The sequence below is a fragment of the Electrophorus electricus genome, chromosome 1 (genome assembly GCF_013358815.1).
Source record: "Electrophorus electricus isolate fEleEle1 chromosome 1, fEleEle1.pri, whole genome shotgun sequence".
NCBI classification, from domain to species: domain Eukaryota; kingdom Metazoa; phylum Chordata; class Actinopteri; order Gymnotiformes; family Gymnotidae; genus Electrophorus; species Electrophorus electricus.
In genome coordinates, this window is record NC_049535.1 from 5185645 (window position 1) to 5211045 (window position 25401).

Here is a 25401-nt window from a genome sequence, read left to right on the forward strand (position 1 = left end):
AACAATGATTTACCCAGTGTTTGTATTCCAGAGCTTTGTACCACATGAGAACTGGTGCTCATTTTAATCCACAGTCAGTTCATCAGTTAATCAAGGCCTTCTGCCTTGGATAAATAACTAAAAAAGTGCCCCCCAAGCTTTCAGATTTCAGTAACATTTCACATTACATCACCATTACAATGTAACTATACCATTAGTTATAGTGTAATATACTTATTAACTCACTCTCTATTTACTCTGGGAGCACTAATTGTCACTTTTCCAGTTATTGCGTTTGATGCATTGTAACAGCATTACCCAGGTTTATTTTCATCTTGGAGCAGGAGCCGACTGCTCATAGCCTGGGTTCCAGGCTTCTGCAGCCTGCTTGCTTGTGGTAGGCTCAATTGCTTTGAAAAGCTCTTGTTCTCTTTTATAATACATTGTGTAGCCAGTACGTACTATAAAGTTACTGCTATGTTTGACAAGTGATGAGAGCACTAGCTATATTGGGTGTCCTGAGAGGAGAATAGTGATGTATGTTCTTATAAGTGCATCTGGAGGAATTCTGTTGTGGAATGATGGAACACCGCATAGGATAATCACCAGCTGGGTAAGAGATACCTAGGAAGAGTTCGGGGAGATTCCATGCCACACATCAGACATAACAGAGATTCAGCTGTTAATATAGTGAAGCACACAAAACACCCGCATTCCTAGAAGCCATTCCAGTAGTACACGACAATCTGTTTTGTTATAAAGGTCCTGGTTCACAAATACTTTCAAAGTATATGGAAATGTATTGGGAAAGACCCCTTGAAATGTACCCTGGATTTTGCTGGAAGTAGGTATCCCCCAATGCCTAAGATCCATAAACACTCCGAGTATAGGCACAGGCATGTCGTGTGTCTGTGCCAACCATCTATTACAACAGCTAGACGCTGTATATCATCTCAGTGAATGCTATTATTGATGAAACTGTATAGGAAGCCTGCAAAAGAATTATAGACTTCCGAACAGTATTTTAGATCAGAGCTGTAAGACTTACGACAGCACGACAATATGAAGGATGTGCAATATATATTATAAGATGATTTTGGCATTGTGTCTGGCGGCTAATGTTTTCTAGCCTTGTTTGGACGCGTTGCACTTCACTGGAATTTTGACGGAATCTAATTAAAGATTGAGGATTAATGTCAGAGGGTTGGGATACTCGGGGGAAAAAAACCATCTAAATATATTATACATGAGTATCTGTTTTTGAAACATATGGTACGTTTAGAACTTTTGATTAGGTAATCTTTGACGTCTTTTAGGAAATTCACCACCGTCACAAAAATCTAGCAGACGTTACCAAATGTAACGCTAAGGCAGTATATTGGCGCCCTCTTGGGGTCATAACAAGTTTTTTGTTGTTGTTGTTGTTGTTGTTGTTTTTTAACTTGTTGATTCAGCGTTGGTCCGACTAAACAAGTAAATATTGCAGCCTTCACGTTTTACTATTCATATGGCTTTTGTCTGTAACAAACTAAATATATAAATACGGTTTAAAACAAGTGTTCGTTTATTCAAAATACATGCTTTTAAAAACATAAATAGATATTAAATAGAGTTTTTGTATTTACAGAACGGACACTGATAACATATACAATTATATAAATTAGTATATTAAAATAAACACAATTTTCGATTTAGATTGTAGCTTTATGTTCATTATATGGAAGTATCCATAAATTTGGCAGTTGGTAGTACACAGTGATGCAGTTCTCAGCTCCAAAAGGCATGCGGAACAAGCTGATAGCCATAAACCTGAAACAGAGAACAGAGTAAGTATTATGGATACTGCTAAACAAAGCACACACTGATGACCTTTCCTGTTGAGAGTGCTTTCAGTAAAACACTGATTCCCAACAAAAAACACAACATCCTACTGTGGTACTGTCAAAATGTGCTCCTAAATGATCACTTCATATTGAGTGCACACTGTTTCTTTGTCATAGATGTTTGCATACATACCTGACAGGACTGTGTAAGCTGAGCACACTGAGCTTGCTGTAAAGAGCTTATATCAGTGGTGTAGACTTCATCTGTCAATGGCTCTGGTTGCTGACCATGGTACTGGGACATGTCCGGCTGCTGACGTGTGCAGTGCACGCCGCTCCCGATCGGAGGTGGCTCAATGCAGCCACCATGCTCTTGCCCTTGGCCCCAAGCCCTGGTGGTAGACCTGCACTGGAAATAGCCCAGAATGTCCGGTGGGGCTTGCCAGCCGTCCATGCTGTCGACCTGCTGCCTCTGAGACAGATACTCCTCGCTGAGGCCGAGCTGGGCAGACAGGTGGGAGATGTAACGGATGGTGAGTCGCAGGGTCTCGATCTTGGTCAGGGTCTGGCCGACGGGGGCCACCGACGGAGGCAGGTAGGTCCTGAGGTGGTGCAGAGCTTTGGTCAGGTCCCGCATCCTCAGCTTCTCTTTCTCGCTGGCACTCTGACGCTGCTCGCTCGGGTTCTTCAGCCGGGCTCTCCGGCTCCTCCTGACGGGTCCCACAGAATTCAGAGACACGGGAGTGCTGGCCGTTTTGGAGCTGACCTCCTCAGCTTTGGCCACCGCCCTTCCAGAAGGACGGAAGGACGGGGAACAGTTGAAGTCCACTGACGGAGCGGGGGAGATTGTCTCGGGGGACGAGACGCTGTAGAACTCTGAGTCTGAGCTAGGAGAGCTCCACTGTCTCTGAGCGGGGAGGCTAATGCTGCAGGTATCCATGCTTCAGTAGTGGACAGAGAATGAAGCCTGCAGTAGAGGTTCAGAGACTTTTATACTGGCCCAGGAGGTGTGAGGTGACACCTCGGCAGGCGAGCTGCAGTCAGGCTCCAGGCCTCTGTCTGGGAAAGGCCCAGGGAAGCCACAGAAGTAGAGGTGTGAATTTTGACTCCTCCTCAAAGAACAACTCAGCATAGTTCTCAGACTCTTCTACTGTTTTAATGCAGTATTTGGCAAGCATGTTAATGTCCTTGTGGTTTTTTAATCACTTAAAATATATATATTTATATATATTTTATGTATTGTGCTTAGAATCACACAAACATGATTACCCATTGAAGTAATATTTCTATGTCTCTTTCATTCTTCTTTTCAGCGTCAAATGTACAAATACACCAATGAAAATAAATCAATAATGTGAAAATAAATAAATAACATGGAAAAACCTCCGTGTTATCACTGTTTGAGGTTGTATTTCAAAGGCTAAACAGCATTGTTGACCTTAATGATGTTTAATTATGCTTAATAACCTCCATTAGTGCATTACACTTTAGGTGTGACATTTCCACTGACTGGTGATCAGTGCCTCTTGAAATCTGTGAGTCAGTCAGCCTCTGACACCGAAGCTGGGAGAGAAGAGCCTTGCTGGCTTGTCAGAGAGCACTGAAGTGAGGTTCATTTAATGTTTAGATCTGTCTACTGCGCCTGTCCGTGAAGTAACGCTGGCCTTTCCTGCTGGGTATCAAACCACAGTGGACACCAAGGTGCAAGCTCCGTGCAGGCTCTGTGCAGGCTCCGTTCAGTCCTTGTGCATGATCCGTGCAGGCATTTTATTTGGAATATTGTTTTTTAAATAATGTTTATTTTGACAGTCCTGTACAGCTGAATATGAAATGTTTGGTACATGATATCTAAAAATATGAAATATGCACATATAAAGACAATTTGAGTTTTTAGTGTATAACTTGTAATACTAGCTTATTATTATGTATAATTTATCTATTAAGTATAATTGTATAATTCATGTATTAAGTATAATTTATCAACTACACTTAGCTTAGAACAAAATATACAATAGAGAGAATACTGATCATTCTATGTTCTTGTGCTTTTATACTTTGCATACTTTCATAATTTCAAACTCATAATCTACAATATATTTTTGCAGTTTTGTAGAGCCCATTTATACAGGCCATCACATATCCAGGCTTAAAATAAGAAAGAAAGAAGAAGAAAAACATTATTGTATTTACTGAAATACATTATTGCTCGATGACAATGACATTAACAGGTTAATCACCTTCACATACAATTATGCAGTACGTAAAACAAATGATAAATAAAAACAAAAGTAATAAGTAGAGCAATCAGTAAACAAAGTCCAGAACAATGAATGAAGGCAGCCGTGGGCTTTTCAGAAAGTGGTCAGGGGATCTGGCTGAAGACTGCAGAGGCAATCGAGCATTTAGCCCTGGTGTTCCTGCCGCACTCTGCCCTGTGCTCCAGGCCCCGCCGTCCCACGCGCACTCCCTCTCCCGCTTTATCTACCTGTGTGCATGGTGCCAGGCTGCTGTGAGAGGGTGAGGCAGTGCCAGTCTTGAGTCCCACATATCCATCTTTCACATGAATACCAGAGGCAGGCAAATGTGTGTGGCAACTTGTATGCCAGTGGTACTGTGACCAAGTAACAAGGTCTGTATAATGCTCTCTCTCTCTCTCTCTCTCTCTCTCTCTCTCTCTCTCTCTCTCTCTCTCTCTCTCTCTCTCTCTCTCTCTCTCTCTCATATATATATATATAATGTGTGTGTGTGTGTGTGTGTGTGACCTGCATGCTAGATTACTACTTGCACAGGCTGACAGTAAATACCTTGACTTAATACCATCACTTAACAGTGCCATCCTATATCTTATGATGTTATAATCTGTCCTACATCACCCTCAGATGTATCTCTCCACTCGGTGTTCAATAGGATGACCCCTGACGTGCCCTTGTGAGAGTTCGTGCTGACCCATGCTCCTGTGGGAAGGGCAGTGTGGGCGTGCAGCTTTTCACGCCTGTCGTGTAAAACACAACAACCTCTTGATTCTGAGGAGTCTCTGAGTGTAATTCATTATTATTACACATTACAATGCATTATGAAGTCCTAATCCTAAACAAATAATAATTTGCTTTATTATATACATGTTTAATGCAATCATTTAAATGACACTCTTCTGTGGCCTAAATAAAACTCTTATCAGATGTAGGAGGTGCAGAAACTTCTCTTTAGGTGTTATTCCATGGCCTGAATAAATGTATCAATTTTTTCCTTTAACAAAGACATTTTATATATTCCTGAAATTCCTCTGTCATAGGTAAACAAGCAAAACAAAACAGTATACCACACAGGATCATGTAGATGTATAAGAGATAAAATGCACTACAGGTTGAAGGGCAGTTCAGAGTTCCTCTCACGCCTTTCTTCACGTGAAGTGCCAGGGCCTGATGTGTGACTAGTTCACACATGTGCACTGCTGTGTTTTTACAACTGCCTGACTCTACTCACTCTCTCCCACAGTAGCAATAACTGCTCATCTCATCAGTGCCGGCGACCTGATCACACACTGATTTCCAATGTTTCCCCAGTATTAAGCTTTATATGCATCCAAAAAAAAAAGAAAGAAATGCTACCAATTAACCTCCAATTATCTGCCAGTTAATATCAGCTGTGTTCTCTTTATTTTTTACCAAGAACAAAGCCAAAAAGTAGATTACTCTTTTGTCACTTTTTAAAAATACAAAATATAAAATAGTAAATTATTCAAAAATTTTTTAAAAGAAAACTGCAATCGAAATACATAAGCTGTACTATTTTTTTTCATACTATGTATATGTATTGAAAATCTGTTTGTGTTATTTTTATTAAATAGTTGGAAATGAGTATTAAAAACAATATGATTTCTTATCATTTGTTGTTGTGTGGGTTTCTGAACTGCTTAATGGAAATTATTACACAGTGCATATATTATGAGCATTATTACTCATTATGAGTACACATATTGCAATTTTACGTTTTAATACACATTAAGTACAAGTAAGCATGCATACATTCTAAAGTAATTAAAAATTATTATTCATATTATTAATTATATTATTAATCATTTAAAAATATTATTCTTATGAGCCCAGGCTACAATCTTTTGTCCTGTAAACTTGCTTAAATGGAGAAAAGAGAAGTCATTATAACTCTATGAAAATGGTTTTGTCCATTGAAATATATTGTCCAACATAAAGCAGGTATGTTGATAGCCCTTCTGCCACGGTTGGCCCCGCCTAGCGTCCCTGTCCCCATGGTTTCCCCGTCCCGCGTCAGTGTTTCATTTTCTCCGTTCCAGCTCCAGTCCTTGTTTTGGTTCTCACTGTCTCAATTATATCACCTATTCCTTGTTAATTCTCATTTGTATGTCCGTATTTACCATGCGTTTGTTCAGTCTCGTAGCTGGTCATTGTTAATCCATGCCTCTTTTATGTCCGCTTGCTGTGTTCATATCGCTGTTTGTGTAAGTTATGTTGTTATAGCCTGTTTTCTGTTGTATTTTACAGTGTATTCCCATATTCTTCGTGTTAGTAAACTAAATGTAGACCGTTCTGTCGACCCTGATTTTGGATTTGCCCTTAATAAATCGCTCTTTTCAGCGAATGTGTGTACCCCGTGATCGCGCCACGTTACACCTTCTTACTGTAAATTGTATTAAATGTAAGAAAAATCTATAAATTATAAATACCAGAATAATACAACTGAAATTAGTCTAATATACAGAATATAAGGACTTCATTGCCTCTGACATAATAATTAATAGGGTCATAATTCACATACATTAAAGCACAAATAAAACAAAGCTATAGGTCTACAGCTATACAGGTACAGGACAAAAAAGAAACCCGCGAAAAACAAGTATATAAGTCAATAGATTCTTTTAGTAGATTTAGATGTAAAATCTATACCCACACAAGTATTGTAAAATTATTTTTATATTCAGATAATAGATTTAAAATACACAAATCTGCCTTCAAAGTGTTAATATACAAATCCACTAGAGATAAAAGATAAAACAAAGAAATGACGAGAATTTTTTTTAAAGCCACTGCTTTCTAGCAAGAAGAAAATACACACGTGAAAAATAAATTCACACAATTTTGATAAAATATTAATAGTGGGACATTTGTTGTAAGGATTAAAAAGAGTGAATAGACATTTAAAGGCTGGCAAAGCTAATCTGACTAGTTAAACTAACAAACTAATCAAAGTAAACATCATTTTAACTTTATGATCATAAACCACCTGCTTGGTTTCCACCAGCCAAGGTCTGAGAACGTCCAGTATCCGGTTGGACTGAGTGGTGGTTCGAGGCTGTAACACTTCTGAGGTTTGGCAATTTATTTATATATCTATTTTCCTTTCGCTAGTTGCTTGTTTGTGTTGTCTCTACTGGAGAACGACGTCCCTGGTCTCCGGCAGCTGGAACGACATCAGGCCTCCGCCCACCATGGCGGAGCAGGACAGTAAGATCGGAATGATCTTCGTGACCCCTACGAACTCAGAGAAGACGGAGGTGCTGATGATGGCTGCGAGCTTGCACAGACCGTTCAGCACGCCGAAAGCAGTCGCTCTGCGGAGAGGGAGAGCGCTACCGTGAACAAGCACCGCTCGGGGAGAGTTCTGGGAAAGCACCGCAGGCTATCCGGATCTGAGCATGCGGTAGAAGAATCGCTGCAGTACTACACATACGCACGCTAAAGGCTTCACTGAGATCCATAAGCCACCCAGTGAATCCATGTTATTTAAAACAACCGGTAGATTTACGATTTTTGTGTCAAACTTTGGTCTGACGCGTAAACTCAGCTGGACCTTTTTGAGGCTGGGTAGAGCTCCACTGTTATGACTTCAATTCCATTCCAGGCTGACGCACAGGTGGCGAAGAAGAGGCACTCAAAGCTTATTACGGATGCTGGGCTGAAGCAGAGGAAGAGCGAAAACGTGCAGCCAGCAGATACCAGCATGGAAACACCTGCATGAAAACACACGCCAAACACTCGTATGCACGCACACAAATAGCCACACACACACACACACACACACACACACACACACACACACACACACACACACACACACACACACACACACACACACACACACACACACGCATGGAGGCCCGCACGCGCGAGCGCGGGAAACACTCCCACGTACGCGCACATGCGGTCTCACAATCGCAGCACGCATGAACACACACACGCACACACACACACACACACCCACACACACACTCCTACTGAATTAAAATTTAAAGTTAAACTACACCCTCATTAGCTTAGAGTGACCTTTCCATTGTGTATTTCCAAATTACAGAAACCATCGAAGAAATTACGAACGCATATGAATAACCACATACCTATAATTTTGATTCTTCCTATCTTATCCATCATCAGACCTGCAACGATATTGCCTGGTATTACTGCCAAACACCCCAGGAAGCTCACTATATAGATCAGGATGTCATTCTCCTCTTGAAAGTTAAGATGGCAGCCTCTTTTGGGGTGATGAAAGGTCACATTTTCAAACTTGCAGTCAATGAACTTTGAATCATGCCATAAGTCTGAAAATAAAGACAAACAATAAAAACAAATAAACAAAAAACCTCAAACAATATTATTGCATTTAAAGCATATTTGGTTAACTTGTCCTTTGAACATAAGTTGTGTTGCCCTGTGTTTCCTTCGTTTAAAAATACCAGTGTTGTAGAATATAGTGTTTTGCAGTGTGCACTTCTCAAAGAATGTGTCAGTTGAATGGATGTCCTCAAAATAACAGTATTCGAAGAGGGAGTCTTCAAACTTCACTTTCCTCATCTCTATGCTGATAAAACTGAAGACAAAAAGCACAGGAGAGATTAACTAATAAATTATCACTTGGTTTTCAGTTTCATTTCCAATTTATTGTCAAATTTCATCACCAGCATAACATGTAAAATATCCTTAACATTTTGAACTTGTAGTGCTTTTAATAGTAACGTATTGTGTAAGAGTTTGGTTAGGTGCAGAGTTAGAGACTATAGTCCATCCATTGCCAGGTATGGCTCTTACTGCTGTTACTTTGTATCATAGGACAGTTTCTGAAGCACTGTTGGCTGGACCTTTTTGGGAGTCAGATCAATCCCAATGTAGCAGCAACAATGACATGTGTAAAACTCCACCAGATGCTCCAGAAGAAACACATGTGTTGAAGATATGCTACCTGTCATGAATGTATTCCCCCTCTCTGTGAATCTGATTTTGCAGGGTGAAGTTGAAATTAAAGCGTTCGACCCTCTCATGGTGAAATGTCTTAACATTAGATTCATTCTCTTCATACTCCATGTATTTGACTTGGTCTGGAAACCACACCGACAGCCCATAATAGCTGGGATTGAGTGGGATAAAAGTAGGGAGGTCAATACATTTTCATTATTTATCATTTTCATTCTCAAAGACTCACATAAATGACAATGAATTAGGCTTAATTTGACAGGGGAAATGGCAGGAGAAAACGTATTTACCCAAAAGCCATTGTAAACCAAACAATGGCGATGAACAAACTGTTGAGTCGCAGTTCAGGGGAGGCAAGTGACATCAGGTTTTTTATCACCTTTAAGAAACAGCCAGCCAATCAGGACCTGTCTGTAATTTGAAATGTGCATTTTTTGATTAAGGGGTATGTCATACCAGCTTGGCCAGGGTCATCTGTCTGACCATGCATCTCTGGAAGGCTGTGCCAGTCTCACTCTGGATCTCGATGAACTCGTCCTCCTGGGTGTGGGGAATCTTTATCTGGGACACCTGAGATAAGCAGGGATAAACCTACTTTGCCACCAGCAACTAGACCATGAGGAACTGGCTAACTGGTTAAGTAATAGGTAAGAGCCTCCCATTGGATAATTACTGTATGGGTGATTATGTTTCAGTTGGCAACAAGTTATTTAACCCTAAATGATGTAGTGAGTCGCTTCTCATTTGTTAAACAGCCATGTTGAAAGACACATCCTGTAGTCGTGGAAAAGATGTTAATCTGTTTCAGAAGGGTCAAATTATTGGCATGCATCAAGCAGAGAAAACATCTAAGGTGATTGCTGAAACTACTGAAATCAGGTTAAGAACTGCCCAACACATTATTAAAGAGTGGAAGGACAGTGGGGAAACATCATCTTCGAGGAAGGCATGTGGTCTGAAAAAAATCTTAATCATGATCCGCGATCATTTAAACGTGTGGTGAAATCAAATCATAGAAAAAAAACAGTAGAACTCAGGGATATGTTTAATAGTGAAAGTAAGAGCATTTCCACACGCACATTGTGACGGTAACTCAAGGGATTGGGACTAAACAGTTGTGTAGCCTTAAGAAAACCACTTGTCAGTGAGGCTAACTGGCAAAAATAGCTTCAATTTGCTAGGGAGCATAAAGATTGGACTCTGGAGCAATGGAAGAAGGTCATGTGGTCTGATGAGTCCAGATTTACTTTGTTCCAGAGTGATGGGCACATCAGGGTAAGAAGGGAGGCAGCTGAAGTGAAGCACCCATCATGCCTAGTGCCTACCATACAAGCCTGTGGGAGCAGTGCTATGATCTTGGATTGCTGCAGTTGGTCAGGTCTAGGTTCAGCAACGTTATGTGCCCAAAGAACGAGGTCAGCTGACTACCTGAATATATTGAATGAGCAGGTTATTCCATCAATGGATTTTTTCTTCCCTGATGGCACGGGCATATTCCAAGATGACAATGCCAGGATTCATCGGGCTCAAATTGTGAAAGAGTGGTTCAGGGAGCATGAGGCATCATTTTCACACATGGATTGGCCACCACAGAGTCCAGACCTGAACCCCATTGAGAATCTTTGGGATGTGCTGGAGAAGATTTTGCGCAGTAGTCCAAATCTCCCATCATCAATACAAGATGTTGGGGAAACATGAATGCACCTCTGGACAAAAATAAATGTTGTGACATTGCAGAAGCTTGTGGAAATGATGCCACACTGAATGCGTGCTGTAATCAAAGCTAAAGGCGGTCGTACTATTTAACTGGGTAGAATGGTTTGTGTTTTTCCAAAAGGCTTTGAGGCCTTTTCATTATTTAACATTGTCATTTATAAATGTGTTATAAATGTGAGACAGCTCTAAATCTATTAATCTACCTCTTCTCAGAAACTCACATAAAGGACAATGAAGCATGTGTTATGTTATTACAGGAGAAATGGCAGGGAAAAAAATGATTGTGAGTTGGCTAGAGCACCACGGGTGCAGTTCCCACATATGTTCTCGATTTCTAACTTCTGGTAAATGTTTTGCATAACAACAACTTTAGCTTGATAACAGCTGTGGTGACCAGTTAGACAGAGGAATGAGCAAGCCAACGTCAAAAGAAAAACAGACCATGGGAACACCTTAACTAGGGGAGCTTGGTTTGTGGACTGCTCCCTGCGATTCGCCTGAGGTGTGAAATGCTGTTCCGCACCTGAAACACTCGCTCCGGTTCACCCTTCGCCCTCCAGTTGGTGTCGTGGACCTGCCGTAGAATCATCCAGGCCTCGTCATGCCGTGCACTCTGAAAACATCCGACCGCAGGTTGGTAGAGTCCCGCTGGCATTTTATACATTTACATATTTTGTATGCTATAACGCTTATGGAAGAAAAACCAGGCATGGCTCCATATGGCATTCAAAATTCATTGACTACCATTTATCAATAGATGGACAAAAACTCTATGTAATGTATGTAGTCTAGTTTAAGAATTTGTTTCTCAGGATTTCAAAAATAAATGTGTACACACGACAGATTCTATTTATGCAAATAAGTTAACAGAATCCTAAAATAATCTAAAACACTCTACATTTAAATTAATTATTATTCATTATTATTATTTCAATAATGAATTGATGCAAATATAAGAATTTGAGTTCAATAAATTATTTTTGTCTGCCATCAGCATAAATGAATGGCTCTACCTCCAGGAGGAAGCGTGGGCTCTCGGGAATGAAGTAAAGCCCAACCAAAGCAGCAGCAGACGGCAGGAAGCACACCAGCACAAACACCCTCCAGCTGTGGAAGTGTCCCTCCGTCCCCATGCTGATGCCCCAGCCTGACGACCGCAAACAGTCCAGTTAGCTGGTATCCAACCCCTTCTGAATGCACTCTAATGCAGATCTGGTGTTTGGGATACTACAATTCCTGTGTTGCTCTTCAGGGATGGACTCCTGGTATGGCAGGATTTAGGTGATGCATAGGATTTTCATAAAACTCTGTTTCCGATCAGTGTTTCCAACTATGTCACCCCTCTCCCCAAACAAATGGATTCTTCCAGTCTTTCCCTTTGCTTATTATTCATAATTATGGCATAATTATGGCGCTTATCATCACAGTCATTATTAGTGTAATTACACAGATCATTATTACTGTTATTACCATAATGAGGGATGATTCCCCAGCCAGTGAAGGAGGCATACAGTCCTCCCACCATCCAGAACAGACAAAGCCAGCTCAAGTGTTCTCCCCTCTTGTCTGCCTGGAGGAACTCAGCATAGAACGTGTAGACAATGGGGATGGAGCCCCCTATTCTACAGAGGACAGCAATATGCAGCTTGTTAGCAAACAACCACACAAACAGAAAGTGGATTTCTGATCTCTTCCCCCGACCTGAACCCAACCCACACTAAAAGGTCATAACCTTACGAGGACAAAGATGAACATTTTTTAAAATTCTGCAAAATAAAAGAACACACTTTGACAAAGGAGAGTGGGAAGTGTGACATCATTCCGAGTTCTCTTGACTCGGTTTTAAGAAGTCGATGTAATAGCAGCACATTACAGTGATCAGTAGTAGACATGGGCATGTGCATGGAAATAACCTAATATTGTACAGCCATGATAGCCATGATGCATGCTGGTATTACTAAGGGAGGAAGAGTCCTACCCGACCCCAGAACAGAGCCTAAAGAAGAGGAAAAAGCCGTAGCTCTTGGCAAAGGAGGACAGGAAGGAGAAGGTACAGTTGATGGTCAGCGCGTACAGGAGACACCGACGCCGACCAAGCTTATCAGCCAGACCACCCCACAGGACGGCACCCACCATCATTCCCACATACACGATCAGACCTGCGGGCAGACGTGCACACACACACACACAATATAAAGAAACACAAACATGTGCATGCACAAGCACGCACATAAATACACACACATTATAAAACAAGAACCAGGTTTTGTTTTTCTGCCTTCCTTCTAAAATGAACGTTAACATCTGCCGCAGGCAAGGCTTCAAGAATTAGGAATGAAGAAGAGCTTTTTCAACCTCTAGAGGGCGCACTTCCACTTTCGTTTAGCGCAACAGGCGTGTGAAGTGTGCTGGTGTAGATAAATAGCTCTAAATCACATCATCACATGTTAGTTTTGCCGCAGGCCACTGTGAAACCCTTATTTACGGTTCTTCATTAAGTTTCTTTATTTTCATCACAAATTTAGAATTTGGAGGTCTAGAACATTCTTCAAATGATAAAATCTGAAGTAAATCAGTATTTTATTTCTTGACATTTTTACTATCTGACGGTAGCACTGGATGTCAAAGTTCAGTTGCTAAGTCTTGCGCGCTCTCTCTCTCTCTCTCTCTCTCTCTCTCTCTCTCTCTCTCTCTCTCTCTCTCTCTCTCTCTCTCTCTCTCTCTCTCTCTAACATTCCCCAACCCTCTCAGTATTTTACTGCACACACATAAGGGAATGAGAGATTAGCAAAGTGATTAGCAAGCATGTGTGAACCTCCCACTGGATTACAGTCTCCCCAGGGAGAAGTGACCGTCTGGCTCCCTGGTTTTGGCAGACTGCTGCCAGCATCCACGCCACTCTCCAGTTTCAGAACCTGGCCCATTTAGACTGCAGTAGCCACAGGATCACGTGGAGCCTTACCCCCTAACACAATTCTGACAGATCAGGTCAAGATCATTCCATCCCAGTATGTACCGAAATATCTCTTTAAGCCAAAGCACTGCAGGTAATGTGCAAGATGAAAGCATAGCGATTAGCTCAAGCATATTACTTAAAATCTGTCTGTGTATAACTGTAAATCACAATGGCTTAAATTTAATTTAAAGCCATTTGTTTTATCTAAAAATGAAAATGCAGAAGGTGGATAAACATCTGAGTATAAACAAATAGCTTTTATACTTCCTTAGGGAGGAATCTACACTTTCATAGCTGTCAATGTGTGACAAGACACAATATGAAGTGATTATGGTGTATTTTGCCTTTCACTAATATTGAACGTTGTGGTTTACCTTTTACTCATGTATTGTAACCTTTTTGTATTTAAACATACTTGGCTTTCAGCGTACCACACAGTGATGAGCCTGACACATTTTATATTCAGAAGAACTGCATGGCTCTCAGACTCATCTGCCTCTTATACTCATTTGCCTCTTACCCAGCATGCCCTTGCTGGCATTGGACAGACACATGTCCTTCTCAGCGCTGGGCAGGGCGAAGGCCACCACGAAGCACTCAACTCCGTCGGCCATGAGGGAGAGGCCCAGCGTGGTGAACAGAGTCCACTGGAAACGCCCGTGGCCACACTCCTCCATTATGCTGTCATACTGGTCAGCCAGCGTCTGCTTCTTTCCCACGGCTGCCAGCCTGGCCTTCATCCTGGCCTCGCGCCGGTCCGCACGCCGCGCTTCCTTGATCTCATCCGGGGGAGGGATGCCCTGGTACTCACCCTCATACATCTGGTTATCCTTGTCCTGGCCCTCAGTGACATCGCTGGCTGCATCCTCCTCAGGGGCAGGGGAGCTGGACTGGTAGTCATCCTGGAAGCCATCTCCATAAGCTGAGTGGGCTTCTGTGTCATTGCCTTGGACATTGTTTTCATAAAGGCTGTCCATTTGGACAGATTGAAGACCACAAGAGTTGCTTTTTTATTTGCCAAGTGAGAGCAGAGATGAGAGTATCGTGTTTGTGTGTCTCCTACTGTGTCTTCATCTTCTGATATGGTCTCAGCTATGGCAAGGCTAAATGCTGCACCTGAGAGAGAGAGAATATTAGCAGGTGAGTATACTTACTCATATATGAGTGTGGCAGTTTCCTGAGTAATTTCTTTCTTTGATCTGGCAGTTATAATAAGGTATTTTCACCATTAGAAGGTTGATGGCTTCCTTAATCTCTGCCCTTGTTGTAATGAATACTTTAATCCATCTCTAAACAGACAAAACCAGAGTGCAAACAGGAAGTCAGAAGGAACAGTGATATTGACAGTGAACAGTTTGCAAATCAGATGTAATCAGTACGGTGATCTCCAATGTCAGCTAATACTAGAATTGTTCCACTCCCAAGTCTAATAATGCACTGTTAGATCAGCTCTATCACTAAATATCACTAAATGCCCCATAAACCAGCATATCTATCTGACTTGTGACATTTCTGATATCTGAAGATTATAAAGTAAAATCTTCTTTATTTGCTACATGGCATGGGATCGCTCTGGTCTTGTTTACTTTTATTATAGCATTGTCCATAATAATAAAGTCATCCACCAACCCATTAACTAGGGCTGTGCTTATAGAGATGTCACTGGCAGCACATGTCACGTGTCAAAATGCCTGAATGCCCACTAAATGGACATGTTACAGTACCCATGTGACATCATCATGTGACTATTTAAAAGTTTATTTTGCTTAAATTTATTTACTGTGGATGTGCCCTGTTCTATGTCCATCTTAGAGTATAATGTGTATCAAAGTAATTCATATTGAATAAAAATAAATATTTGTTTATTATCAAAGTTATTTTGGTTTCATGCTATTGATTGGATTGCATTAGTGTTTCGTTTGGTGTAATATGAGAATACGATTCTAAATAAATATCAATGACAAAATAAATATCAAAATAATGTATAATATAAATATTATATATTTATAAAATAATATAATGAATCTACACAATGTATATAATGTAAACAAAATATACAATGTTAATATATATCCATGTCTCATACCTTAAAAGAAAAAATGTCATGACCTGGCAAGGGCCAAAAACTTTTTACTGTGGAGAGATATGACCTTGGACATTAGAGAGACTTTATTAGTGAAGAAAGGAAAAACACAACTGTGCACAAACACGCACATATCAACCTGAACCTGACATTGGCTGTAGTTTTACCATGATGCAATTTCTAATTGACAACCAAAAGAAAAAATGTTTACAACTTACCAGAATGTTAATTCCTTTTGGCATGATATTTTTTTCTTTATGCAAAAATATTTATGAATAGAAGAATAATTCCAGGAAGGAGAGATTCAGAACCCAAACCCTGTATGGAGCCTTAGCAGGAAGCGGTATAACAGACCAGCGCATTAGTATCTACACAATGTCCAACTGGATCATCCACACAGGACCTCCCTACGCATCTTTCTGGCAAGTCAAATGGAAGAGTCCATTGGAGCTTAAGGAACACTGGATTTTACAAGTTGGCCAATGAGGAGGGGTGATGCTGATGTATGTAAAATGTGTGTAGTGAATTGCAAAGAACTGAATGCAGGTTGCTGGTTTGGTGGGGTACCATCATTGTAATCATGAGATAGCAAATCTAAACTTGTCTAACTTATTACTTTTTAAAATACTACCAGATCCAGTCAGACTGACCATTAGGTCATACACTGCAGTTCTCTTCCATTGTTGCAAAGTTCATTTAATTCAGCATGTGGTGTAGAGTTCAAAATCTCAGACAGCTTGAGACAGTTGATGGGTCATTCATACCCTACACAGACCGGTAGTCAGACAGGCTTTTTTGTGCCCTGCATTGTTTCTAAGTCTAAAATGTGACTTCACTAGATACTTCCCACCCCCGTGTGGTCTGAGACACTGTCTTGAATTACCTCTGTGACAGTTTCTAACAGATGTGGAGGTAGACTGGAGGTCTTTCACTAAAAAAAAAAAATATTACTTAGGTGACTTCTGTTATTCCTTATTTCTGCTAACTTCACTGCTTTCCCACATGGTCACTTAAGTCCCTTAAGAATCACACCAGCAATCATCTGCAAATTAAACACTTCTTTCAGCCCACATTGAAAGCCAGGAAGTATGGCCAGTTGAGGGATATCAACAGGGATAGTGGATGTCTTGCACACAGGTAAAGCTGCCTAATTCACAAGTCAGACAATTGACTGCAAAGAGGATTAGCTCCACCCCAGCACAGTCATTGGCTAAATTTAGACCACACATCACATCCAGATTCTCTTCACTTTGTTTGCTCCACCCTTCTACTTTCCTCTCCCAGTTTCCCTAATATATTTTACCAGACCATTAGTGACAGTCCACGCCTAGTGTTTAATAATTTTCTGGGGGAAACCTCCACTAATAAGCGAAATTACTATTATAGTTGATAACGTTTCTTTTACCGCATTTGGTGAACAAAAATTACCAAAGGTTTCAAAACATCTCATACATGGCAGAATGACAGTGAGTCCCATTACACACTGAGGTGAATGACACACTGTCTTTCTCTTGATCATTCAATTATTGGTTTTGTTTTTTTGTGACTAAAAGGAACCAAACTGAAATTGACATGCCAAGAGGTGAGAATCTGAGGAGATGAAGGAAAAAAACACCTGTCTGTTTTAATTACTGATCTACTTCAGTGGGCAGAAGCTTTCTTCATGGCCATCATCTCTGGTTTGGGTTCAGTGTTAGCACAGCACTTCTGAGGTGAACTGAGCCTCCCATGTTTCCTGACTACCATGGAAAGGTCTGTGGTTGTAATCTGGTAGGATTGATCTGAATTGGGGTGTGGGGGTTGGGGGTGTTAAATCCTTGTGGAGATTAGAGTAGCCCTCATGAGCACCTGCCAAGCGGTGTAGAAGGTGTTTGGACAAGGTGACCCGCAAACAAGTGGAAACTGGACGAGCATTTTATACCTTGCCCACCTTTGGCGTTCTCTCTGGCGTTCACACATCAACATTATGTGATTCTAAGCGATTTTCATCCATTCTGAATGTAATTTAAGGCAGCTTGTACCTCTGTTGAAAGATGAATAAAATATTGATGGAAAACGATGTGTCAAATATAAACAATCAGAGTCTCTCAACTGCAAACAAACGAGTAAATAGTTGGTTAATTCTTGCATTTATAAGGCTCTGTATATAAATTGCTTAAAGTAATTAACTTTTTAGTTTAAACAGCATTTTATTAGCATATAAACAGAAATTTGTTAAACATGGTTCTTCTTTTGTAATACTTTTGGCCTAAAATAAGAGTACCTTAGTGAATGAGTAAAATGTAACTGAAAAGGTACGTAAAATATTAAAGTATTATGATTTGAAAATACTCAAAAAAGATGCATCCTAATTTTTACCAAATGTATAATCAAGTACATTTAATCAGTACTACAAGTCAGTAGTTACTAAGCACCTCTAAACCTAAGTGAGCTCCAACATGACGAATCAGCTGTAAGAGGAAGTAATTGGATAGATAGCGCCATCTAGTGATGCTTGAGAACAAAAACAAAAACAACAACAAAAAAAGGAAGAAAACATGCGAGTTCTCTTTAGAACCATTTAATAAATACCTAGTTGTCTTACTAGTTTGAACTGTATTTATTTGTCTCACTAAAAGAGTACCCATGTAGTTGAACATTTTCATCTGTTTATTAATTTTCTCACAGGCTGAGTAATAGCTCATCAAATAATTCCTGAGTAATAAAGCATATCTTATTGGCTTTCTTCTTGTAAAGATCATTTAAACTACATGTTATATGTTGTATTATGACATTTTAAAATATATAACACAGTCAACTTGTATACAGTATATAAACAAGGGATTATTTGAATTGAATGTCTCAGTTACCCAAGTTACTTTTTATTTGTTTAAGTTATTAATGTTAATGGTTGATTAAGAACTGCAAATCATGAGTATTAATTACTCATGAGGTCAACCCAATGCATTCTGGCTTTTGCTTCCACAAACTGGAGCTTTTGATGAGTAAACCCTGAAGGCCCAACCCCCACAACCAGTGCTTCCTTCTTCAGCAAGTCCTCCAACTTACAAAACATCTTTTGTAGAAGGACAAAGCCAGCAATGTACCTCTTTGTGGCAAGCTTGTTCCACATCTTGCTGCATTGGGCGGCCCGGCAGGAGCAGTTTTCTGCGGAGGAGACGTTAGCATTCTCCACACGTTCCGTCTTGCCTGGCCATAGCAAAATGGGTTCGAGTGCAGCTTTGCTGTTCAGAGTAGCCGAAGTCTGCCTACTGTTTATTATATATCTGACACTAGAACCTCCTGCTTGAGAAAGAGACAGTGAAGCGCTTAGGATAAAAGGGGTCTCTGTGGGGTGCAGGCTACTACAAAGCCACAGAACCTTTAAAAATCAGAAGTGAACTGAAGGCTATTCTACTATTCTACTATACTGACCCAAACAAATCTAGAGCAGAGCTGAATGTAACTACTTTAGTGATGCCATTACCCAAACGTGATGTTAGAATATACACCACCATATGCCTTAGCCATGGTAAATGGTCCAGAGGTATTCATATCCGTGATTTCAGGGTGTCAAGACAAGATGGACACACTGAACTACTGAGCTGGAAAGGTTAATGTCTTTCATATGTGATCCAGCCATTTTGCTCTACAAAATTATATGACCATTAGGGTGTAACAAGGCAAGGTTTATCAATATGGTCAATAAAGATTTGTCCCAGGAGGAGACATGAACAGCTCCAGGCAGCTTCACTGATTCAGTACTGAGTAAGTAAAGTTTATTAAAAGAGCACATTTAAAACACATTAACAGCCAGCCAAAGTGTTGTGCATAGTTAAGAACACTAGAATTCTAATATATCGAGATGTCATTGCAGAATTCAATATCTTTTCACTGTGGCAATATCTGGAAGCAATGCTTACTTATTTCTGCCATTACACACCTTAATAGCTTTTCACCTCACGTATGAAAACCACCATTAGGGTTTAAACGCACCATAAGCTTGCACGCAAACCCATGGGCAATGGAATAAAACTATCAAATAAAAGCCTGCATCTCACATGTGTAGGCCATGAAAAGATGGCTTTTGTCAAAATAACCCACACTGTCTATTTAAACGAACTGACAGACAAACCATGCGATTGGACTGTGTTTTTGAAATAACTGAATCCCACTTACATGTGTGAATGCATGTTGTTAACGACAAATGCAATTTAATAAAGCAATACTCCGCGTAGACAGCTGGCTGCTTGCTATCTTTCCACCACTTCTGAAAGTCTTTGCGCCCGCCTCCTCATAGTGTTGCCAGTAGAAACGAACACAGCAACTAAGAGCCAAGCTTCTTTTTGATCGCGGTCACAGGATCATAGAGGAGACTAGTGGTCTTCGTTGTTCGTTTAAGTACAGCGGACAAGCGGAAACGAACAATTTGAAACACCAGACTACATGAAATGTTTTTTTTCCAAAAAGTTCGATATACCGATGCTTAAGGATCGCTTATGTGTCTAAAAGGGAAACAACTGCAATACACGTTTCTCAAGCTAAGGTAAGTGATGCAGGCTTAATTTAAAAGTACATGTGTGAAAACTGCAACCTATGGCTTGTTATTGAAATTCAAAAGTAATACCTAGTTGTCTCAGTTGAATTAAAACTACCAAAGTTGTAAATTATAAGGGGTTTCGCTGTTATTTGATAATGCGAGTTTTTCACCTTCTCTGGAGTTGGAACGTTATACGCCAGCCATCCGTTTGGTTGGTGTCGAGGATGGGGTGTAATGTTTAGCTTACTGGTCGCCATTTGGCTCAAAAAACGGTTAGCAAGGCTTAGCAAAAGGCAGTTGACTCACAGTCGCTAGCTACACTTAAGAGGATATTCTAAACTATACTCTTTTTACAATAAGATACAATATATTCGTTCCACATACGAGCCTGGGACATTTCATCCATCTCAAATAATGTTTACATGAGAGCCTTTCCAGCGAACAAATGTTTATTAACTCTTACCTGTCGCAAAATAGCCATTTTTCTAACCGAGACGCTAATGACTCGCCAGAGTAAAATATTTCAGCAGTGTAACATTACACCTAAGAATGCAATGTTAACCATTTAGATAGGTAGATAGATAGACAGACCTATTAGTCTGAAGATAAATCGCAGACAAACAATCCATCACTGGTGTATTCGTTTCATGTATTTGTAAAACAGTGTAATTTATTTCAAAGCATGAAAAAAGTCGGTGTAGTGCTGTTCTGTTGAAGCTGTCTAGTACAGTTTAACTGACTGAATGTTACACCTGTTGCCATATTATTGCTGCTCCCACTAAACCTCATAGTACATATTTTATTTACTCAAATACTGTTTTATTAAGAGCACATTTTATTGTTAGAGATGGTCATGGTATGTCAAGAATTCCTACACCCTAATTTAGATAGTAGTTATAGCACAAATTATACATGTGTTTGGCTTGGTTGTGACATTGAAAGAAGTAACACCACAGAAGTTGTAAACCATTAAACTGTAAAAAATAGGTTAACATTCCCTAAGAAATTTTAAACATGTGTGCCTTTCTCAAACATCCAAATAAAGGCAAGTTGGGTTAATCTGGAGGAAGTGGACACAGGAAAACATTAACTGGGTATGTCTGGGGTGCACAGAGGGACAGAGTAGCCTCAGTGGCTGAAGTACACAGTCCAGCTCAGACACCTGAACCTGCTCCTCCCTCCCATATGATGTCACCCTGCTTATCTCATGCCTCTCGGCTAGCTCAAAGCCATATTTAGCTTCCAGTAATCGCACTGCGATGACCTAATGTATCATGCTCTAGGAATACACAAAAAACTGCCACTGAGGATTTTGGAGACTTTTCTGTATCAGATGCAGAGGTGTTGGATACATGAGGTCTAGCAGGAGTTTTGTACAAGAGTCACGGTAAGGAGTTCTTTATTGCTAGAATTTGCCACCGGTGAGAGGAACAATGAAGTAAAAAAAAACAATACAAAAGCAGAAGTAGTTCCTCTTGTAAGTATAGCAGCCTTTTTGACTTAAACTATGTGAAACATCAAAACCACTGACAAAACTACTTTGAGGATGGATGAAACTAGTTATTTCAAATAGTGTCCATGAATGACCATGATGTCTATAAGTGCATGTCATCAGCTCACACTTCCAGGGTGACAGGGTGCTTAGTTATTACCATAAAGCTTATTTAGAGAAAAAATAACAAATGTTCAAACTAAATCAGAAGACACTGGTAGTATTAACCTTGATTTAACAGTTCAGGACTCTTGTGGCCTTGTATTATGACCTTCTTTTAACAATGCTGTTTAATAGCTCTCATATAGAAGCTGAAACTAACTTGTAAACAGCATTCAGCACAGGGCACCATCATCGACAAGAAGCACCATCTTCTTCTAATAGGAACTGTAACAAGAATAAGGAGTCTGTTAGGCTGCACAGCAAAACGCACAGAGAAAATCCAGTCATGCTAGCTACCACCATCATCTGTTTAGTGCATGGTCTGCCCCCCCTCTGTGAAGTTGAATTCTCTTTTTGAGGTTGTGCTAAGTGGAGGTCAGAGAGTGACTCGGCAGGAAGCAGAGAGCACAGAGCAGGCTCGCCACTCAACCATGGGCCCTCCCTCAGCGCCCCGCCTAATTTGCCATCTGAACCCCACAGCTATTGGGTTACACTGCATGTGACTTTCAAGTAACAAGCAGTGAGAAACTTAACCTTTAAGGCAGCAATTTTACCATTTTACCAATACACTTGTGCCAGGGACTTTTTTAAAATTACTATTTTGTTCTTTCTTTTAGTTATGTGTCAAGAACAGAATTTGTGGCTTCATCCTCTTTAATTGGCCACATTACACTTTTAACTGCCTGAGAAACCTGATTTCCGTCATGGCCTTTAGGCCTTTGTAGAGTCCTCCTGATTTGGTAATGTCAGATCATGTGATCACACTACAGCCTCTGTTGTGAGTCTGTGAAAGTTCTGATCTGCTACATTTGAAACCCTATAAATACCCTGATTCCACGCATTGATATTCATCTCTACCAACTATGCTGGGATAGTAAATCAATATGCTAAGTAAATGTTAATTTATACTTTTAAAATTTTGGAACATGGTTTTCACAGTTTATGGATTACTTTTTGACTCTGAAGATATGGCTAATCTGCCCTTTTAGTGTCTTCTTCTCTTTTAGTCTTTGTTGTTTTGTGAGGGGCCACTGACTGGAGGGAGGGGGTGTTAAGCAAACCCTGTGGTTAAACATCAAGATCCAGGCCTCTGTTCATTGGGATTTTACCATTTTCCCTAAACACAAGTACTCCCCCCCCCCCCCCCTCCCCACACACACACATGCACACACACACAAGCACACAGTTTCACTCAACCATGGCTAATGTGCCTCCCTTCAGAGTCCAGCCCTGCCTTATTTTTAACCCCTGACTTTTGCTATTGGGCTTAAGAGATCTCTACAACTGCCACACTTCAGAGGAAGTAAGTTCATACAGTAAATTTATTAAGCATGGTCTAAATATGTGCTACACTAGCACTCTAGGGTGTAAGGTTAAGTGTCACAGGATCAAACTATAATTTTCCATGCACCTTCTATTGATTTACCAAAATTTGTGTATAGGTTTAACTTTAAGATCTTCTAAAGCTGTTGATTTAATAAAATCTCATTGTGTTTTATGCCAGGAATTAGTATCAGTTTAATTATGTTTTTGGCATAGGTACTAAACTCTTATACAATGCTAAATTTAGTCATTAGGAAGAATTATATAGGTAGACTGTAATTAAGACAAAAACATATAATGGCAAAGAACATTTTGTTAGAGAATAACCAACAGTTTACTAACAACTTACGTAACCATTACTGCATGGGTCATTTAACAGACTGCCCGAAATGCACTAATGCTATCAGATATCACCAAGGGACACCTGTGTCTCTAAGTGTTCCCTGTCCTTTGTGACTGTAGACATGTCACAACTTAACAAATGGTTTTGCCTTCACAATGTAAAGATTCCCAACAGAATAACCAAATGATGACCTGAACAAGTATACATTTGAAGTGGAAAAATTGCCTATTTGTGTGAAAGAAGTACAGGTTACCCGCATAGGTAAAACTCTCAGATGGATTGATCATGTGATCACATGTCATCTATCTAAAGTATAAGATACAAATCCACAATCCACAAATACAAGATAAAACCCACAAACCTATTATATGACAGTGTCTCTCTGGAAACACTGAGTGGTGTCAAACCAGGGGGATGCTTTCCTCATGGTGGGGAAGAATCCCCAGGGGATGTGCATCCTACTGCACATCCACTTAGCCTCGCCCAGACGCCCTCGCAGTGCTCCCAACCCAACTATTTTTACACAAATGATCAAGAGATTTTATTAGATGGCACAAAGCATTAATTGTAGTGCCAGACATTGTGGAATCTGCACTGCATTTGTGATGTTCTGAGAAATCATTTGAACCTCAGACTGGAACAACAACGCTTGCTGTCTGTGTGTTTGTGACTCTAATTATCTCCTCACACTTGTTGCACACAAAAGTTGCTATAGGCAGCATGCTTCAGAGCATTTGTTTCAGTGCAGATTTAATCAGTGATCTACTATTCTGTTTTAGCGCAAAAGTTGAGATTTACCCTGTGCTGGCCAAGTCAAGGACTAAGCAGATTTATAGGCCTAGAATCCTATCGCAGCTTCCATTCATAGAGTCATGCGATTATGATTATTATCTTATGGTTCTGTACTACTGGACAGAAACCCCGAGGCAGTCGGACTGTCCAGCTGAAGGTTATTGCTCCATTTATGAGGCCCTGTATACTGTTTCTTTTTCCAACCATGAGAGCCTTTTCTTAACACTGGATAGGGCTGGGTGTGTGTGTGTGTGTGTGTGTGTGTGTGTGTGTGTGTGTGTGTGTGTGTGTGTGTGTGTGTGTGTGTTGTAAATTGTTTCAGAGAATTCAAACAAGGGTCCATTTCAGCTTCAAGGATATCTATTTTTGGTTATCCCTGTTAATGCTTAAGGTACTAATTTAGTGAAAGGATGTTTACGTGATACTGTAATGCCAGATGTGATTAAACATCCTTTGTATTATGATGTTATTCTTTGTGTACTTGTGCTCTTTCACTTGTTGTAACATAGCATTTAGCCCAAACGCAGTCAATCACCACATCAGTAGAATACCCAAAAACGCAGACAGTTATGGGGAAGAATGCTGTAACAGTTATAAAAGTAAAGTGTTGTCCCAGGGTTCAGTGCCTTGTTTCTGAATCCTAGAGAAATGTTGGTGTCTGCAGATGACTTGAATTTAAACGGTTCTTCTTGACTTTAGCCATGTCTATAGCTGAATTTTCTTGTATGTTGTAGAACCTCTGATCTTACTATCAACCTCTCACTTGACTCAGGTAAAAGCAAAATGTCATAGGTGACTGTGATTAATATCTAATGGTAGAAATCCTACGGCTGTGCTGCTGTACTCCCGTAGCATCACTGTGTGTGTACAAAGGTGAGTTAGAGCACACTCAGTGTTTAAAGGAAAGAGGATTAGAATGGACTGTATTGTCACAGCCAGTTGATTATCCTTCTGCCTGATCCCCTGATCCTCTGATGAATTCCAAAAAGA

General features: G+C 40.3%; 3 protein-coding genes across 9 annotated transcripts in view; 1 reads left to right on the top strand and 2 right to left on the bottom strand.

The window, feature by feature from the left end:
• Positions 1-1746: 1746 nt before the first annotated feature.
• mespba (mesoderm posterior ba) lies at positions 1747-2742 on the bottom strand. The gene is made up of 2 exons (XM_035533327.1): positions 1996-2742; positions 1747-1788 (listed from the first exon to the last, which is right to left on the bottom strand). Exons 1-2 carry the CDS (start codon positions 2740-2742, stop codon positions 1747-1749), a joined length of 789 nt encoding a protein of 262 aa, XP_035389220.1.
• Positions 2743-6759: 4017 nt separating this feature from the next.
• sv2ba (synaptic vesicle glycoprotein 2Ba) lies at positions 6760-14978 on the bottom strand. Its single transcript, XM_027004530.2, has 13 exons — positions 14924-14978; positions 14218-14813; positions 12720-12900; positions 12212-12363; positions 11755-11888; positions 11265-11354; positions 9482-9595; positions 9316-9404; positions 9015-9179; positions 8512-8645; positions 8173-8376; positions 7629-7788; positions 6760-7389 (listed from the first exon to the last, which is right to left on the bottom strand). The coding sequence occupies exons 2-13, from the start codon at positions 14672-14674 to the stop codon at positions 7206-7208; spliced, it is 2064 nt and encodes a 687-aa protein (XP_026860331.2). The 5' UTR covers positions 14675-14813; positions 14924-14978; the 3' UTR covers positions 6760-7205.
• A 5125-nt stretch (positions 14979-20103) lies between these two features.
• The window catches only part of LOC113573928 (A-kinase anchor protein 13), a 52231-nt gene continuing 46933 nt past the window's right edge, over positions 20104-25401 (top strand). For 6 of the 7 annotated variants that reach the window (XR_004775759.1, XR_004775760.1, XM_035523789.1 and 3 more), the window contains exon 1: positions 21555-21686. The gene's annotated coding sequence lies outside the window, so the exon portion shown is untranslated. Of the gene's footprint in view, positions 20306-21554; positions 21687-25401 lie in introns of those variants that run through there. The other variant, XM_035523793.1, reaches the window with a different exon arrangement.

Coding starts and splice junctions, on each gene's coding strand:
- sv2ba (XM_027004530.2), bottom strand. CDS start 14,674: ATGGACAGCCTTTATGAAAACAATGTCCAAGGCAATGACACAGAAGCC. Junction 11,889..12,211: donor GGGAATCATCCCTCATTATG/GTAATAACAGTA, acceptor TGCGGTCGTCAG/GCTGGGGCATCAGCATGGGG. Junction 9,596..11,264: donor AACCGGAGCGAGTGTTTCAG/GTGCGGAACAGC, acceptor TGCTTATCTCAG/GTGTCCCAGATAAAGATTCC.
- mespba (XM_035533327.1), bottom strand. CDS start 2,742: ATGGATACCTGCAGCATTAGCCTCCCCGCTCAGAGACAGTGGAGCTCT. Junction 1,789..1,995: donor AGCTTACACAGTCCTGTCAG/GTATGTATGCAA, acceptor TCTCTGTTTCAG/GTTTATGGCTATCAGCTTGT.